The sequence below is a fragment of the Orbicella franksi genome, chromosome 4 (genome assembly GCF_964199315.1).
Source record: "Orbicella franksi chromosome 4, jaOrbFran1.1, whole genome shotgun sequence".
Classification (NCBI taxonomy): Eukaryota; Metazoa; Cnidaria; class Anthozoa; order Scleractinia; family Merulinidae; genus Orbicella; species Orbicella franksi.
This window is the reverse complement of record NC_138148.1, coordinates 22,319,479-22,339,800: the sequence shown is the minus strand read 5'-3', so window position 1 is coordinate 22,339,800 and position 20,322 is coordinate 22,319,479. Positions and strand designations below refer to the sequence as shown.

At 36.8% G+C, this 20,322-nt stretch overlaps 1 protein-coding gene across 7 annotated transcripts in view; it reads left to right on the top strand.

Annotated features, from left to right (window-relative positions):
• LOC145484906 (tRNA (32-2'-O)-methyltransferase regulator THADA-like) overlaps nt 1–20,322 on the top strand; it is a 656,511-nt gene that overhangs the window by 92,389 nt on the left and 543,800 nt on the right. For 6 of the 7 annotated variants that reach the window (XR_014049105.1, XM_081463528.1, XM_081463527.1 and 3 more), the window contains 4 exons: nt 5,694–5,962; nt 7,402–7,493; nt 13,280–13,379; nt 15,548–15,630. Coding sequence is in view for 6 of the 7 variants with exons in the window: in XM_081463527.1 (XP_081319653.1) it covers nt 5,694–5,962; nt 7,402–7,493; nt 13,280–13,379; nt 15,548–15,630 (544 nt within the window). In the remaining variant the exon portion in view is untranslated. Of the gene's footprint in view, nt 1–5,693; nt 5,963–7,401; nt 7,494–13,279; nt 13,380–15,547; nt 15,631–20,322 lie in introns of those variants that run through there. The other variant, XM_081463530.1, reaches the window with a different exon arrangement.

Here is a 20,322-nt window from a genome sequence, read left to right as displayed (position 1 = left end):
TCTCAAAAACTACATTTATTAAGCTTTCTACTGATATATAGTTTGTTCAGGTTTTATTGAAACTGGCGCATGTACAAATTTTTTCCTGAAGGGCACCCGTGAAGGTGGGAAGTAACCTTAAGTCAGAGCTAAGACTCTTTTATAGGTAGACAAATGTCTGGGTTGACACCAATATAAAATCGTGTATCATGGAAAGTACAGAGCCCATGCGACTTTGAATGACACAAGAATAGGTCTAATTAAAAGACTAGCCATACAAAATGCATGATACAGTTAGACCGGACATTGTTGCAACATGCATGCATGAAAGGCTATCATGAATATTGTTTAAACTAGACAAGAAAGACTTATATAATGTTCTCACGTGTAACAGTTCTATTGCGTTACGTTTAACAATGGTAAGCTAGTGACTGTACATAAATAGCGTCACACTCCATTAACTGCGCTTTAATGATTGACTTTAAAGCTTTATTAAAATGGAAAGAGGTATCTGTTAAGTACATCTAAGCATCCGTTAAAATGGCAAAAGCAATCCATTAAAGAAATCTAAGCATCCGTTTAAACAACAAAAGCAATTTGCAAAGAAATTTTTGAGTCTGTTTTAATGGTGTGACAGGAAGCATATCCCACATCCGTTGGAAAATCTTGGAACCATTATAAAAACATTTTAACAAACATTTTAAGCTTACTGTTAAAATGACCAAAGACCGTTTTAACCAGAAGCTACAGAGTTCGGAAGGGAGACAGAACGGAACAGTAAAACAACTTGTTGAACCGAACAGAAAGCTGTGGTATGCACGTAAATAAATCAAGTTGGTGTCCAATTGAGGAAAGCTCGATTTACAACTGTCTTATGTCATATGTTTTGCTGCAGGTTGAGTTGTTAAAGTTAGCTTGCCTTAGTACATATTTTTGTTTCCTTTTATTGAAAACAAAAACATCAAAATGAAAAACAGTGGTGGTCAAATGAAAACCAGAACAATTGTTTGGGTCACGTGAATTCACGTCAAAGTGCCGCTTTGTTTACAGTGTTAGAAGTAGGGCTTGTTTAAAACACGAAATGACAAAATGACAAAATAGTGAAATGACGAAATGGTGAAATGGCGAAATGACAAAATGGCAAAATGGAACTAAAGACAAGAGCCAAAGTTATAACATAATACCGTTCCACTGAAATCTCCATCTGTTGCTGAATTTATTCTGTAGATTAATCTCGACGAATAAAAGAAATGTCTACAATCACAAATTTGCCATCACGGACCTTTGGGTGATTTGGAATCCAGTCTCTCTCTGTTAACAGGGCGTGGTTTGAGCGCCTAGGATATTCTTGATCAAAATGGCGGCATTCAGTTTTAATTTGTCATCGGAAGAAAAAGGATTTGTTTGTCTCGTATTTATCATGCTATGACGTTATGCTTTGAGCTCCAGCAATCACATGAAATGGATGATCAAAACTGAACCACTTCGCGATGAAGTTTATACACGATATTTGGCAAATACGTACTTTGCACGGAAACAGTGACGTGGGATGTTTATATCAAATAGATACAAGGTAAGCTTTGTAGTGCAGTGCAGATATGCAACTTGGCAAGTACAAAATGAAAAAGAATCCTGGTTTGCTGAGACCTTTCATTAATACTTCCAATTAGGCATGAGGGAAATGCAAATTTCCTCAAAAAACTAATTATCGTTATATCTACTCAACAACAGTATATTAATTAATTAATATTGTGAGGGTGGAACCATATTGTGCTTTACCAATGATGGTTCGATACCCGATTACACGCGAGTGACAAGTATCCATTATTCCTGAGCCAGAACAATAGTCACCACTTCCCTTCAAGCTTGAAATGATTCAGTCTAGACATTTAAACAGAACAGCCATGAAGTTTAAAGGGAAACCAAATTGTATTATTTAATAATAATAATAATAATAATAATAATAATAATAATAAAATATTTATATAGTGCCAATCCACTATTTGTCCATGGCACTTTACATTAAATAAAAAATATTTAAAAAGCTAAAAAAGGGGGGAGGGGGAAAGAATAAAAAAATAATCTAAAAATTAAAAGAGTTTAAAAGCTTGTTTAAAAAGATGTTTTTAAATGCCGTTTAAATATGTCAATCGAACTACTGGATCTTAGTTCAAGTGGGATCGAGTTCCATAGTCTCGGTGCCACCACAGCAAATGCTCTCTCTCCATATGTTTTCAGTCTAGCTTTTGGGGTCGCCAGAGGGTGTTGAGAGGACGATCTTAATTTCCATTGCGAGGTGTTGTACCTAAGTAATTCACTGATGTAGTAAGGCACTGTTCCATTGAGAGCTTTGTAGACCAGTAGGAGAATTTTAGAAATTATACGGTAGCAAACAGGTAACCAGTGGAGCTGTTTTAGGACAGGGGTGATATGATCAAATTTCCCAGTATGTGTAACAACTCGAGCTGCTGTATTTTGAATAGATTGTAATCTTGAAAGTAGATGTTTTGGAAGACCATATAGCAGTGAATTGCAGCTATCTAATTTTGCAGTAACAAAGGCATTATTTACCCGCATTCACCTTATCTTATTTACGTTACTCAGTGTTTCTTCTTCATAGCAATAGTAAACTTGTGACAGTTTGATACAAAAACAAGTATGGAGACATGGGCAGGACTTCTGCACCACAAACACACATCATCACGTAAAATGATCAGAAAGTAACAGTAACAGTAACATCTTAATGTCAACAATGCTGAAAGTTTCTGAAACTTTGCAACGTTAGTGAGGATAAGAGTTAGTGAAGATTACCACTCTTGACCAAGGGTTTCCCAGATGTTGGTGAACCTGTGCTTTAACGCCGACTGAATTACAAACAAATATAAACAACATTCAAAAGTTTTTTAACATTGTTACTGGCAACAGTGACAAACTTTTTCAGATGCGCATCCCGAAATTATTTTATACTTTTCAAAACAGGTACTTCATATAAAGTCAGTCCAATGTGGAGATTTTCAGGTGCATTCTCAGGAAGGTTTGATGCACAGGTCGTAACTTGGCTTTAATGTTGTGCAGAATGACAACTGCATCATCAGAGAAATGTGGATGTCATGGTTTAATGCAATTTTCCGGATCGATGTGGTAGAACTTTGCTGTTTCCTTATGGGATACTTTCCATGGCCCATGTTGGTAGTCCGGATCTGGGTAACGCCATCGTTTGTAATGACATAAGGCCAAATTGTATGGTGGAATGCATGTTGATGGGAATTCATTGTGGCACATTTCGCACAGCATTTGATGCTCCTTCTCATTTTCCACCTTTTTCTTCTTCTTGTACTCCTTGTCATCTAGAAAGAATGTTAGGACAAATGGGTTTTCGTTCTGGTGTATTTCTGTAAACATTCTGCTTTGCACAAGAGGTAGAGAGCCAGAGACAGTGACTGTAGAAAGACAGGCAGACCTTTCTTCCTCGTGGTCATAGACAGCTGTTCTCCACACTGCTCCCCCTCTTTGTATGGTGTTGGAATGGCCATTCTTCTCACCAGCTCCTTTCGGTGCATCTGACGAAACTGAGTTGGTAAAGTTTGGGATCTTTGTGCTGCATCGTTCCCTCCACTGAAGAAACTTTTAAGGTAGCCTAAGTTCTCTGCAGCCACTACAGAGTGGGCACAAATTTGAATCGAAGAGTAGTTGTAGCAGTCGCAGGTGACCTTCCCTCCAGCCAATTCCTTCTCGTAATGAGGTCTGTCTCCTCTTCTACTTTTACCACTGATATTGGGTGGATTTTGGTCATGTGCTAGGGAACAAGTTGATCGAGAGTGTCTCAAAATAACTTAACAGGTACAGATAAGGCCTTTGGTTTATAATTATTTTCATCCATTTACATGTAATAACAGTACATTTTTATCGGTTGGTTCTGAATAAGATACTGGGTTTGTGATCAATGTTTCGTTTACGGCTTTAGGAAACAAAGTGCATGTATGAATTTCCCGGAGTCCCAGAGTGAAATGTTCTGTTTTGGTGTCTTGTTTGTCAATTTTCGTGTAGCAAAAGTGAAAGAAACAACAAACATCTTGACATCTGTAGAGCAATATCTTTGAAATATATACCAACAAAGAAAGGTTTTGTGACGAAAGTGTGACCTTTCTATGTCAACTTGTTTGTTTTGAGTGTTATGCAAATTCAAAGTGTCACAAAAAGCTGAATCTGATCAGACTCCCTTTGCCATTTGAATGACTGAGATTTTTTTGAAAGGGATTTCAGCAGCCATTCAAATGGCTGAACATTTTTCCACACAGATAACCTCTGCCGTTTGAATGGATGAAGATATTTTTAAACAGATAGCAACAATCATTCAAGGGGCTGCCTTTTTTCGAATGGATAACCTCAGCCATTCGAATGGATAGCAGTAGCTGTTTGAGCGGCTGAATATAATTCTGAACAGATAACCCCAGCTGTTCAAATGGCATCTGATCAATCTTGAATAAATCACAAACGGAACGGATGAGAAACTGCAAGTGAACGGTTTTTAGCCGTTCGAACGGATACCTGTTAGGGTACATTTTTGTGTGAGACGTCACATATATCAAATCATATCAATATAGTACAATATCATGCTATATCATATCAATATAGTACAATATCATATAGTACATTACATGTATTTGTACCAACTCCGTGACCTTGGCATTTTAACCTTTTCCATTTGGCCGAAAAACAGATTTGATACATATTTTTTATTTAATGATTTACCAAGTATTTACAACAGAGCAGTCTACCACACCTCATTTGAAATTAAGCAATCTGATTGGTAAGCTATTTTCATCCATTTTACAATATGCATCTTGCACAAAGTAGATGACAAATCAATGTCATCCATCCAGGACTTCTGGGAAAGTTAAATGGTTTTTACCTATTACATGATTCATGGTATATGATATTCCAGGACTTAAGATATGATAAATATGTAAAGTATAAGCTACTGTCAAATCATTTCATTTAAGTTAATAGACATTTGACAGACACCACTGCTTGTTGTATTCAGTTCTTTGTATGATCAAGTTTCAGGTTAATAAATGAGGGATTGCATAAGTCTTCTCATATTAAAAAAATCTGTTATAGTTTTTAATAACAAGATTCTACTTTTTCACATTGAGTTTGTTTAATCTGAAACAACAAACAGTAAATTGTACTGCATATGAAATTATCTCTTGGGTAGAGATTTACAGTTAGTTGTACCCATTAGAGTTCGTATAACAACTTCAAGCGCCTTATCTGCAACTATAATTTTATGTGTAATTTGTAGGTTATCGTCTATAAACAATCATTAGGTAATATTATATATACATAATTATTTAGCCATGTAGTATTTTTACCTTATACTTTTACCTTTCCTCGGAGATATTAGCTAAGTCTAGCTACTCTGTAAATTCGAAATTAAATAGAAGTGTATGTATGACTGTCTCTGTCTGTCTGACTGTCTGTATGCATGTACGTATAAAGAAGGTGCATATTACAGGCAGTTTTCTATTGAGAGTAATTATAAGGGGCATTTTGTTGGTTCCAAGGGAACTGTCCCAAACGGCAAGGTACATGTATCAATCAGAATAGGCTCAATTGTAGCTCGAAGATGTGATTCCAAATTAGTGTTTGTAGGACAAATGCTGAAAGCAATATGTTCTTATTTTCTTATTTTTCTTCCTTCTCTCTTTCAGTGTTGAATCATCTCCTGCACTTCAAACATCTTCTATGTTGGACTGTTTGGCGACAATCCAAGCCATAATCTCTTTTCTTCAGAAATCCAGTACTGAACAAAGACTGTGCAACCTGTTTGACCAAATGGAGTTGTGTTGCATTCAAATGCAAAGTAGTGATGATAAAAATGGCTGTGTTATTGCTTGCCAAGCTGTTCATAAAACTGTAAAATCATGGAAGGAATTGATTAAGGAGATATTTGTGGATCTTTGTGGTGTGCTGTTTGATGGTACGTGCCATTTATTGTTGCTTAAATGTTGGTGTTTGATTAACAATAGAAAACATCAAAATCCACCAGGCCTCAGTATAAGCAATTGCAATCCTAACTATAGCGATTCAAGAAGGAGATTGTTTGGTATTTCAGTACCAAACCAGAAGTGTGGAGAAAGGGAATTGGCAAAGATGAGCGAAAGTGCTGTTGACCAATTCTGTTTCACTTACATTATGGAGTATTCCATTTCAAATTTTCACTAAATACCAGAAAATCAGACTCTGTTAAGTGCTTAAAAACTCATTTATTGAAAATGATCTTTGCAGCGCAGCAACATTTAGACCATTTTAAGACTTAGCCACTATATCTATATTTAATTTTTAATGTAATTGTAATTTAGCTATTCGCGTCTCTCTCGTAATGTTAGGTTTTTAAAATTTATATTGTATGTTTGTATTCATAGTATTGTTATCTCTTAGAATTTCATCATAGCTTTCAATGTTTTCATTAGGTTTGTAATTATTTTGCGAGGGCACCCTTTGGCTATTAAAAGTGTTAACCCTCTTTAATTGAAGTCTTTATTATTATTATTATTATTATTGTTGTTAATATTATTATTATTATTATTATTATTATTACCATTACCATTACTATTACTGTTACTGTTGTTATTATTATTATTATTATTATTATTAAGAGAAACCATAAAGACTTACCCTTATAAATAGTTTCGATATCTTATCATATTGTATTATATTTTTAGGTTTATTTTGTATATTTGTAATTTTAACGAGTTGTAAAGTATGTCGCAATTAAGCCACTTCGGGGGCTGCAATGATTTTACTTAATACAGCTAGCTATCCAGCAATCAGTCCACTATCCATCAACTAGTGGTACATGTAATTAGGAATTGTACAGATTTTATTGAATCAGCCATCCATCCATCCATCCATCCATCCAAGTGCCCCTATGAAAAAATTCTTCGATATCCTTTTTTTTACATTTTCGTACACAATATGTCTTTCCTAGATATCTTACCAAATTTAAATCTATTACGAAAATTAGTACTCATGTTTTTTGGACCTTTATTTTCAAGAATGTAGGACTGCCATTAATTAGTCCTTGTTCCAAGTCTTGGTTGAGAATTGGAAATGTAGTTTTGAGAAAATGATGTCAGTTACTCCAATTCTCAACCAGACTTGGAACATGGAAAATTAATGGCGGCCGTAAATTCTTAGAAATAAAGGTCTAAAAATGCGAGTTATAATTAATGTTTGTAATGGCAAGATATCTAGGAAATACCTATTGCCTACGAAAATGTAAAAAATGGATATAGAGAATTTAATCATAGGGGTACTTTAAGGAGATTATCGATTCAGGGATGAACATTTTCTAAACTTGGTCAGTGGTTGCTTGTTATAAAAAATTTAATTGTAGATTTTATTTTTGTCTGCAAGATCACTTTATCTCAGATTGTCGAACTACAGCTGGAATGGGTATTCTTGTTGTCATCAAAGTTATGTGCCCAGCTGAAAATGTTGTGTCAACAGTAGGTAGTTTTTTGTCTCTTTATCAAATAAGAAAAATTTAGTGATAAAGAATACAATTATGCCAAGAAATTGTGGTGAGTCTCAAGTCAAGGTTTGGACAATGTGGCAATCTCATATTTTGTTTTATTGTACAGAATAGTTCTTTATGTAAAGAGAAGAATTGATCAATGAAAGTATTTCACTTCAAGTGAAAGGCTCAGTGGAAAAAGGTTGTTAGGTATTTTGATCAAAAGTTAACTTTGTCAAAAACGCTCCAAATTTTGCATGCAGTTTTGTCTAGGTGTGTTTAACAATGTCCTGTATTTTTTTCGCTTGAAGTTTGCTTCATTTTTGAGACTTTACGTATGCAAAAAACTTGCATTTAATGTCACATCAGCGCGCTACCACAAAGATGTTGAGTTAAAATACAGCAAAATGTTGATTTCACACAATGCATAAGCTCAAAAAACAGCAGGTCAAAAACAGTTGAAGTGTCGATTGTGTAGTTCCAGAAAACATCCATACCCCCACCACAGAGGGAATTTCATGTAAGCCCCCCCTCCCGGGAATTTCCAATTTTTGAACACAAAAATAACCCTCTCAACCCTTCTGGAATTTCCACAAGTATTATGTACACCCCCCATACCCTCTGGAAAAAATAGTTTTGGCAAGAAAGTGTGGTAAACACTCTAAACTCTCAGCTGTCTGTATTGCATTGCATGTCACTGCTGTTTATTTTGAATCAATCGTAACATCTGAAGATACACACAAAGAAAACACAGAGCAATTTATTTTCAAATGTTTAAAAAAAGTGGAAAGGTAACTTGTCAAATTACCTTCCTATACAACTAAGTCCCTTTGTAAATGTGGTACAATTTTGGTTGATGGACTGATAAGATGAATGGAGACTGTTCACAGCCTCTCTATTTATGCACACAAAAGAAAAAGCGAGAGAAGCGAGCGCAAAGCACGTAGTGGTGGGGGGTGGGGTTTGCGAGTGAAGCTAGCAAGAAGAATAGAGAGGCTGTAGACATCTTTGGTAGAAAGTGGACTTATTAGGCTCCTCCCCCTGTTATCACCTTGTTACTAACAGCTCCACCCCTTGAACAATTAATGAAATCGGACCAATAAAATTTGAGCAGTAAATTTCTGGTTTAATTGATTACAAGTATCAGTTTGCAAACAACATCACATATGTGTGTTTGTGTGTAAAGAATGTTGTCTCAGACGACTTCTTCAACTCCAAGAAAAGCTGCTAAAAGGGGGAGAAAGCCGAAATCAAGTGCTCCTTCCAATTTTTGTAGGATATGCGCTAGCTCTTTTGCTATTTGCTTGGGGAATCTTGGCGAGACGTCTTACTTATCTGCGGGGAATATATTCTGAAGGTGTTACACGGTGTGGCACTCACCAACTACAATGAGCAAGACACAATTGTTAGCGGAGAATCTTTATTCTATAACATATTTTGGAATTTTGTATCCAAAAAGTCCTCTGTTGTCTTCCGAAAACAAGCTTGTATTTCGCTTCGCCAATCAGCAGAAGCACGTCCTCCTTTGTCTCCTTTGTTGACAAAGTGATGGAAGGAATCCTAAGCTCTTTCATCTCTTCTGATTTTTATCAGCATTCGCACATTTGCATTTCTTTTGCCGTTGTGTAGAGTTGATATATCAGACTTTCCTCAAAGCTGGTCAGCAGAATTGCAACAATGTCTTCTGACCGAAGAAGATGAACAGCAGCCCCTGTCTGTTCATCCTTGAGCTAAGAAACACTGAAATTTCTCTTAACAGGATTCTATTTTAATCATGGCACGAATCATGGCACGTGTCAGTGATGACAACTGCTTCAAGCTGCAAAATGCACCTGGACACAATCAAGATCAGCCGCTGTCAATGGGAATTTTCCATTTGTGGAAAAACTGGGAATTCACTTGTTTCCAAAGATGTCTACAGCCCCTCTATTTTTTTCTCAGTCCCCACCCCCTACCCCATCAAGTCTTCCATTTGGTGCTGGCATCCAGTTCTCTTGCGATTCTATCTATGAGTACAATCAAATAAAAATACGAGAAAATAGAGGGCTGTGAACAGTCTAGATGAATGAGGATGAAATGGACTGCATACTTTTGTCGTGAGCACCATTACTGACACACTCGCGACGAAAGCCAATCTATAGCAAACTTACATACAAATGGACAGAGATAAGCATAAATAAGAAATTCTCAAGTTTGCAAAATCATGACATCATTTCTACGTTTATAAAGAAACTAATTTTCACGAAAGAAATTGACTGCCACTTGACAGCTTCCAAGACCAACAAACTTGGCTGGTCACCAGTGCTCTTCAGTCTACAGGGTGACTCCATGTAGACTAGTAACAGGTAATGGTGGCCATTTCCATGAAACAGCACGTTTTTCGCACTTGTTAGCTTCTAAAGTGCTTTTTGAAGAAAGAAAATTTATTTCAAATATAATGCGATTTAAATACAAGTATTCAAGCTTCTGTTTTTGCCTGTGAAAGATCTACGTAGTTGGTAAGAAAGGATTTTTGAACAGCTAGATCGATGCTTTTAATCCATATTGAGTTAAAGGACATCTGGAAACTAAATTGATCATCCAGCCCCCTCCCCTCTGGAATTTCCTGGGTCTTTGACTCCCCCCCACCCCTCCAGAATTTCCAATTCTCTCGGTGGTAGGGATATGGATATTTTCTGGAACCACACATTTAACGTTAACGCATGATGGTAAGGACATTGATTTCACTTAGAAAACAGCAAAATGCTAATTTCATGCAACATGTAAGCTCAAAAATAGGTCTGCAATGGGCACTGGTGGGCTTATGCTCAGTTTTATTCCATTCAGTTGGAAAATGAAGCCTTGGAGCCAACTGGCTCATAACTGTCAGAGGTTATCCCGGTTTCGGTAGCGTGAAGCAGCTAGGAGTATTCCAACTCCCCCTTGACGGGATGCTAGTCCATCACAGGTCACTCCCCCACTATTTGTTAGGTTTCCTCAACAATTTGCCGGTACTCAATTGTACTCCGGGGTGGAGAGAGGCACTGTGAGAGTTAAGTATCCTGCCCAAGAACACAACACAGTGTCCCTGGCCAGGGCTTGAACCTGGACTGCTCGATCTGGGGAAGAGAGCACTAACCATGAGGCCACCACGCCTCCACCATTCAGTTGGAGTTTGTTTTTAAAATTCAGTACCTGGAAGTTGAATTGCTATAAGTGAGAAGGCAATCACTGCAAGGGTAAAGGTGTTACTTTGAAACTAGAGACATTTTACTTGTGGTAGATGAGAATTCCCCAAGAAACTTGTGGCCCCGTGGTTGTATCCTGGAAGTAAAACCAAACAAGAGGGATGGGCTTGTGAGGAGAGTTGTGCGGAAAACCAAGTCCGTAGTCCTGGAACGTCCCATCAACAAGATCATTCTTCTAGAGGTTGCTAGACTCCAGGAGAGCAGCTAGACATTGTTGATCGTGATCTCCTTGACCAAGAAGTTTGCTTGTAATGCCACACAGCAGTTGTTTCTTTATTGAGTTGATTGTGACAAACCATTTCAAATGGACTTAGTGATAATTTATTATCCAGTGACAATATATTATCCAGTTTTTCTGTTTGAATCACTCAACTAAGTTCAAGGGTCAACCAAAAGGAAATTATGGCCACGAATTTGAGTGAGGAATCAACCATTCATGATCGCGAGAAGCGACCTACATGTAACGTGATCCAGGAAACTAAGAAATTCAACATGAAAATTTGCTTTGGTTTGTAAAATTTCATAATTCAGGCTCAGGCTGAGGCAATGCTAAGTTCTGTGTGTTATTTTTTAAATTTACTGTCAATGAACTCAGACCACAGGGAACCCAAACAACAAAATCATTTACATTCATGTCAACTACAATTGAAGCTCTCCTTGTGACCACTCTTGCAAGCAACCAGGTCTATTTACGACCACCTTTGTGAAACCCTGTTTGAACTGTGACTTAAACTTTACAATAAAAAGCTCTCGTAAGCAACCGTTCCAGAAAGTAACCGCAGGCACTCTTGGGATAACTGTACTCTTCCTTTGTTTTAAGCTTTTGTCTTTTACATATAAATCAACACTTTAAATAAAGTGCACACTGTGCCAATTGTTCTTTGATAAAGATCTTGTACAGTGCAGTGTAGTATAGTCTTTGTGAAAGCTCAAGGTTTCTTTATGAATTATTAATGAGTTTCTGAAGCTTTCGTTAGTGACCATCCTCTATTGTTTAGCATGTGGCCACTTACAAGAACTTATTCTGATCTTGTAAGCAACCAGCTCTAGTTATGAACACTTTTTCAAATTTCTGAGGCGGTCATTTATGAGAGCTTCTACTGTAAATATACTGTTATTCACTAGGCCGGTTAACTAGCTGAGCATTCTTTCTAGGTGTTTGTTTACAGACCAACATTCTCTCTAGTTAAATGTGACTTCTGTCTTCACGAGGAAATTTAACCCAGAAGTTTACCCACTAACCAGTTGATTCGAATTCCAAAACAGCGCAACTTTCAAAACTGGCTGAGAGAGGAAGCGCTTTTAATGACTTTGCTAACCAATTCTGGTTTGAAACCCTTTTGCACAGAAATATCATTGAAAAATGGTGGAAAGAGAACTTCAGAATACCTAGACGTACATTCGAATATATTGTCTGATTGAGTGGCTGGTCTGGATTTGGCTTACTTTTTGTCATGAAAGCAAGTGTTGAAAATGTGATCGAATGAGATTGATGCAATCTGGACACCACGGGTGCAAGATACCCTGCAACCGCAAGTGGATATATCTATCATCTTGGCCTTGGTTACCAACCTAAGCCATGCTGAAGGGTTTGAGATCACTGCAACACCGCAAGTTGGGATTTTATTCACTGCAGCACTGCTTGAACAAGAACAAGCTTAAATTTTGGGCTGTAAGCAATTTTAAAGCTCCTATTAGATTTGCATTCATGAAAATCTTCTCACTCAAAGAAGAAGCCACTAGGAAAAACCGAGTGTTTTTTTGCATATGTAATATCTTGAAAATGAAGCAAACTTCAGTAGGAAAAAATGCAGGACATTGTTAAACACACCTAAACAAAATGGCATGTAAAATTTGGAGCATTTTTGACACAGTTCGCTTTTGATCAAAATACCTAACACCCTTTTTCACCGAGCCTTCAAATGGTTAGACACATTATACTGCAAGGTTAGTGCAAGAAGAGTAGAATGTTGCTCTCTGTATTTGTATTTTACTTCAGATTGAGACTAACTCTGCACACATGGGTCTTAAATAATCTTTTGGCTCAGTGGCCTTGGTTAACTTGAAACTGGATTGCTAAGGTGTTAATGTGTCTGTATTACCTACAGGGTTTTTACGGTTTTGATATGGGATAGGCTGGGTATTGCATTTTGTTCTTACTTTACAGTGGTAGCCTAAACAATGCATCAACATGATGAGCTAGTTCTGCTCATTTTTGTTCTTGTTGCTATCATAGTTTGTATAACCTCCCAAATATCTTCAACATATGACTTTCCCATAAAGCTGTGGGAGAAAAAAACTTTTGAGGCAAGATTTGTGGAGTGACATTGTGACCCTACTTGAACTGGCCGTCTTCTCTGCTAAGACATTCAGCTTATATGGTTATAACTACAGTGGGAAATTTAAAGCTTGATTTTAGGGAAACAAAGTGTCAAAGTCAATAGGTAAAGTTGAGACTATTGTATGCTGAAAGGATCCTGCAAAAATATAAAACCCTGTAGGGGATACACATAAAATGGTTGGTGTAAATTTCACTTTTTATAATCAACAGGTTGGACAGCTGCTTTTCCCCTCACACACTGAATATGGAAACAAAGCTTTCTCCATCTTAAATGACCCACAGATATTTTCTATTTTTCAAAATGATAAAGGTAGGCATTTGCTGATCTAAAGGATAAGAATATGAAAAAAATTCCCAGTGTAGTTTGTCAATTGACAGTCACATTCAGTTGCTTGGTTGATTGTCAAATGTTATGTGGTCGCTCTTATAAGTGAAATAAAACTTCTTTTTGCCAGGCATAAAAAATGTATTAAGGTGGCTGAACACAATTTTCGCTTGCGTTCTTGCCTCTGCAATTCAGCATGCGCACAAGGATTACACAACCCAAACTTGGAATTGATAGAATGATCATTTTATTTACTCAGTGCCTGTGCTATCTGTGCTATTTTTCTTTATAAATGACACAGTGTATTGATGATTTACATCTTTATCTAGAAAGGTATGTTAGGAAAAGTAACCATGCAAAGAACCCAGCGATTCTTGGGTTTTTCTTTGTTACTGATAGAACCGAGTCAAATGTAGGGCATGCATAAGTAGTTCAAAAATTGAAGCTGAATGCTCTGAATAGCTTTTTTGGAAACACACCTATTTGTCGAGTACCACTTGTTAGAATTTCACAAAATTTGGCAAAAAATACTTTAAAAAAATTAATATGTAAATGGAGCTATCAAAAAAAATTCAAATATAACAGAGGAAACTCTAGATATTCCAGTTATCCTTCAACAATGGATAATTAAAAGTCTCTCTATTAAACTATTTTTAAAATAGTGTTAACATGTGAGAATTGTTACAGTCTTGTTGCATGCAAATGATGAAGAAAATTCAATGACTAGATTTTCTGCAAATGAATAAAACCTCTAAAGGAATAAACTCTTTAAAGGTCTGTTCATATTTCTTGCATTCAGAAACTGGAACATTTTACACAAACATAAATGGTTTGGATTTAATTCTTTTTTCGTAAACTGCACGTAAGGGTAATGTGACAAGGAAACTTCTCAAACTCTGTACATAGACTTCATGGCATCTTATAAAACTAATACAGTTTTTCATGTGTTTGGTTGTTTCAAGTCTCAAGTTAGGTAACCCTGTTCACTTTCAATAATGTCTTCTTGTTTAAATGGGTTTTGAAATCGATATTAATTTGAGGTGGTTTCATGGAATATCAAACTGAAAAAAACTATGATCATTGCTGCATGGCAACAAAATAAGACCATGCTATTGCATGACGATGTTATAATTAAATTGGTTTTTGTTGTAAAGTGAGTTGGAAAAGTTATCCAGAATCAACTCCAATCTGCTGTTTACTATTAGCTACTTTTACAGACTCCATGATGTTAAGCTGTCTGGCTGGGAGTAGTTCTATATAGTTCCAATAAGCAAAGCCACTGATCAACTGTTAAAACCAAGCCTTGATAAATGTTCTGTAAGCTTGATATTACAGTTCCTACGGTGAAACAAATTCTAATTTTTTTTATGTCGCTGTACATCATAACCAAACAAACTTGTTGGATTAACCTTACCATATCTGTCAAGAGTCTACTGAGTGCTGCTACCTCCGGAGGCTTTTAATTCACAAAAAAAATAACTCCTGCACGCTTTGCATGCCTGTATGTTTTTGCTGAGCCCCAAAATGAAATTCTAGTCGTGTGTTTTCCTTCCTGTTAAGCATGGTTACACTGTAATAGAGGGGAATGGTTATGAAACCTGACAAAGTTCTTTGTTGTATGTTTTTGTTCACTATTTTGGCCTTGACCACGCACAAAACACAATGGTTGTTTACTCTGTACTGAGGAACTAATCAATAGAAACATGTTGGTTACGTAATTCATGTGTAATTTATGAGCCCAAAACAAAAGATTGTGCAGGGTCGTGGACCTTCCAACATAAATTTTGGCATTTTTGTGTGCTCCTTTGAGGTCTACTGGGCTTCATAACCAGTCCTCTCTATTAACTATGTAAGTAGATGTTTTATTTTTTTCCTTTGTCACTTGTTTAGTTTCACAGGAAGGTTCTAACTAAAAGTCAAAGTTATGTACAAAGTGAAAAGGCTGGACACGTGCACAGAGTAGTTTATGTTGTAACTGATCTTTGTGAATTATTTAAATTGAGACTATAATATGAATTATTCTTTTAGTCTTTTTATTTGATAGTCTCGATTAATGAACTGGACCATTTTGTTGTAGATGTGATAACAGTGATTCTTAAAGATTTGCGGTGTTTACATTTTTTGTCATCATTGTTAATTCCATTTTTTATCAGGAAGTGCCAGTTTTTCCCGTTTATGTCTTTGCCGTGGAGTCTTGGCCATGATTCCTGTACAGTTTTTAGTTCAATCCTCTGAGGTACCAGTTCACTTAAAAGTTTACTTGAATAATTTCTGGTATTCTGGGTTATGCTTACTAATAGATTTTAAAATTTTATATAGCTTTAGAAGTGCCAAGAGCAGTTTGCTGCAAGGGCTGACTAAGGGTCTGCAAGACAGGGATAAAAAAAATCTATTTTCCCAAACTTTCCTAGAATAAAGGCCTGGGTAAACTAGAACCAAAATCATAATTTTTCTGTTTAGAATGTGATATACTTGAAGATGTTTTTGTATTTTGTTCTTGGCAGCAGCCTAAATTGACCTGAAAATCAGGAATTTTCCAGAAGCTCTGTTAATAATTATATTGGAAGCATTTTAGAAAGGAATAACCTATAGCAAGAAATCTATATTGGAAGCATTTTAGAAAGGAATAACCTATAGCAAGAAATCTAAAGTTCTTATTTTCTTTGGTTAGTAGGAATGTAAAATTTAAATGAAAGTTGATCTCAACAGAAATTTTAAATTTATGCTCAGTGACAGAACTGACCACAACCTAACTTGAACTTAATTCAGGGCTCAAAAATGTACTTTGGCCTGTGGCTTCACTCAGGGAAACTATGCTCTGGGGAAGGAAAATCATTTGATTGAAAAGTGACATTGGTCGAAAAAAATTAGGGTAAATAAAATGGTGAATTCTGAGATCATTTTCCAAACATGTCACATGAGTAATCTATTTTTTATTCTTTTTCTTACAACCTCCAAATAAACAATATGCTACTTACAATGTTTACAATACTTACAATGTTTACGATTCAATAGGAACCGATCATTTCTGCATTAACAGTAGCAAACTTGTAGCCCCTCTTAAATGTTTACGCAGATGGAACCTTTTGTGGTTAGCAGCGGTCATACATGTATATTAGAGCTGTGTGCTAATTTTATAGGTCTGAAAATTGGGTATCAATTTTCCCCCTCTGGGGAGGGTGTTTTGGAGTTGTAAGTCATCTTGTATCTTACTCTTTCATGTAAGAGATCAGTGCAAAATGATATACTGTCATTGAAACGTCACCCAGCTTCTTTTGAGAGTTGGGTTAGCCATTATATCAATACCTCCAATTTTGCTTCTAGTAAGCATTCTCAGTAGTGGTGATACTTGCACAGTAGCCGAGTATCTTCGTCCCAGTTGGTATGGTATTTTTTTAGCGTATTACTGATATGTACCTTTTATGTTATATTAGTAACAGAACAAAGTATGTTTAAAGCAATCACAATGTTTGTAACAATTAATAACATTCCCGACAAGTTGATTACTGTCAAAAAATGATATTGAGGTACAGAAGTGCAAAGCCTTACTAGTTTTAGGCAAAAGTTTTCACAAGTAATTGAAAGTTGAACTTGCGTACAGACTTGCCTTGAGAAGGTGAACAGACTTTTGAGTTTATTTGTTAGTGTATGTTAATTAGTATTTTTAAAGGCTGTTAAAACAAGCCAGGTTCGTACCACGCAAGGTCGCACTTATCTCACAAAGTGTAGGCTTTTTTCGTTGACTTTTGTTGCACACACATTACAGAATAGCTAGGGTGCCAAAATTGCAGCTGAACAGAGAGTGGTAAAGGCTAAGGGTTCTTGGGTCACAGAGGACACTTGTGTCAAAGAAATCATAGAGTACTCCCCCCCCCCCCCAACCACACACACACACACACACATACACCCAGATCTCTTGATGTTCATGTTTGTCTACCTGGTGGGGAAATTTACAAGTATTCAAGTAATACGAGCTTATGGACCTTTTTCATTGCATTTCACTCAAGGCTATTGGTAAGGTTTCTTATGAGACAGCACTTCTTTTCCAATGTAGAACCGCTTGTCTCTCTATATATTTTGCATGTAAAGTACATCAAAATAAGTAGCCTCATTTGCAAACATTTTCAACGTACGGATGGGAATCCTTCTGTGATAGAGGGCCAGACTGTCAACATCAAGAATTTGCGAACAGGACTTTGGGCGTGATGCTCAACGAGTTTGCCTTTGAATTCTAAAGTTCTCTGAAGAGTCTCTTGGCCAAGACGAAATGCCGCATCAGACTAGCCATGAACATTTCACAAGTATTTGACAATTGTTTGCTTTTGTATAAATTTAACTCGTGAACGTACGGTTGGGAATCCTTCTGCGATAGAGGGCCAGACTGTCAACATCAAGAATTTGCGAACGGGACTTCGGGTGTGATGCTCAACGAGTTTGCCTTTGAATTCTAAAGGTCTCTGAAGAGTCTCTTGGCCGAGAAAAAACGCTGCGTCAGACTAGCCACGAACATTTCACAAGTATTTGACAATTGTTTGTTTTTGTATAAATTTAACTCATGAATGTACGGTTGGGAATCCTTCTGCGATAGAGGGCCAGACTGTCAAGATCAAGAATTTGCGAACGGGACTTTGGGCATGATGCTCAACGAGTTTGCCTTTGAATTCTAAAGGTCTCTGAAGAGTCTCTTGGCCAAGACGAAATGCCACGTCAGACTAGCCACGAACATTTCACAAGTATTCGACAATTGTTTGCTTTTGTATAAATTTAACTCGTGAATGTACGGTTGGGAATCCTTCTGCGATAGAGGGCCAGACTGTCAACATCAAGAATTTGCGAACGGGACTTTGGGTGTGATGCTCAATGAGTTTGCCTTTGAATTCTAACGGTCTCTGAAGAGTCTCTTGGCCGAGACGAAATGCCACGTCAGACTAGCCACGAACATTTCACAAGTATTTGACAATTGTTTGCTTTTGTATAAATTTAACTCGTGAACGTACGGTTGGGAATCCTTCTGCGATAGAGGGCCAGACTGTCAACATCAAGAATTTGCGAACGGGACTTTGGGCGTGATGCTCAACGAGTTTGCCTTTGAATTCTAAAGGTCTCTGAAGAGTCTCTTGGCCAAGACGAAACACCGTGTCAGACTAGCCACGAACATTTCACAAGTATTTTCAGTGTTGATCCAAAAAATCTGTTCACCCATAAATATGTGCTCCTACAAGCTCACAGAGGGGTTTCTTTCCCTTTGTTATCTTTTCAATCAGGAAGCAAAAGTGTAAACACAAGACAAGTTAAAAATCATTTAAGCTTGTCAAAATCAAGTATTTGGGAATTTTTTTCCAAGTTTATGTGCATTTCACATCCCACTCAGAGTTCAGATCAATATACTAAAATAAACAAGACAAGTATAGAGAACACAACTTTAATCTAAACTTAACTCGATGTTGGTTGAATGTGGACTACTCAATTGATTGAACATTGGAAACTTGAAAAGTAAAACGATAATAAGTCAATGACTACTGCAAGGCTGGCACACGGTATATTCCATACAATATTTCGGTTGACCTCAGGTTTAGATGTTATTAATTATAAAAATGAAATTACAATATTATATAATGGTGCCGATGTTTGTCCTGGTTTCGTTCATTGAGAAGTGTTCGTTTTGCTCATATAAGTTCATTAAAGTCCTCGAATAAGACACATTCTCATCAAAGCTTACCACATTAGTAGGTCACTTTCCAGCAAACAAATGCTCATCTCCTGGTCATTTTGAATGCCTAGACGAGTCAAATGCTCATGAAATTGCCGTCACCACATGACTCAACCAGATGCATTCTTGAAATTACCTCTATAAATCAGAGTGAGCATTCAAATCACCTCTCAGTCTGATGCCTACATTAGTGCAAAGATAACTGCCGCTCAAGTTTACCAAGGCTCAACCAAAAGGAAATTTTGGCCATGAATTCAAGTGAAGAATCAACCATGCTTGATCGCGACAGGTGACCTACATCTAAGGTGACCTAGGACAACAAACTTTGCAGAAAAAGAAGCGCAGTGAAGGCAACCATTACCAAGTAGATCAAAGACGTTACGGAATACATCTCATTTTTTTAAAAAAAGAATACTATGAGATAGATTTCCATGACTCTTTTGTCATATTTTGATGTAAACTCAGCATGAATTCAAAACGTAAACAAAAGAACAGGCTAAAATTGTGGCCTGTAAGTAATTTTAAACCTCCCATTTGGTTTGTGTTCATGAAATTGGCTTTGGTTTGCAAAATTTCATTATTCAGGCTCTGCATCAATGCCAAGTTCTGTTTGTTATTTTTAATTTACTGTCAATGAACTCAGACCACAGGGGATCTGAGCAGCAGAATCATTTACATTCATGTAAAATAAATATATTGTCATTCACTAGGCCAATTAACTAGCTGAACATTCTTTGTAGGTGTTTGTTTACAGAGCAACATTCCCTAGTTAAATGTGACTTCTGTTTTCATTCATTTAACCAGGTGATTCAAATTCCAAAGCCGTGCAACGTTCAGAAATGACTTCACTAACCAATTCTGGTCTGAACCCTTTTGCCCTCAAATTTTGTTGGAAAATGGTGGAAAGAGAACTTCAGACTATCTAGGCATACATTTTAATATATGACCCTCCTCGGGAAAACAGGGATTAAGGTGATAGCACACTCACAACATGCTTCCACTTGAAAATAAAAGAATTTGTCTTTAGCACACTTAAGGACGTTGGTGTGAAAATTTTTCATCATTGATTTTTTCTGAGACTTTTACCACTGAAAGATGATGAGTTATTTATGTCAGAAATGTAAAAAATACGAGGGTTACCGACTTCGTTTTGGAGAGAACATGCCCAGAAGAACACCCTAAATCTGAAGAAATCGGGCCTCGTTGGCGAATAAGGAC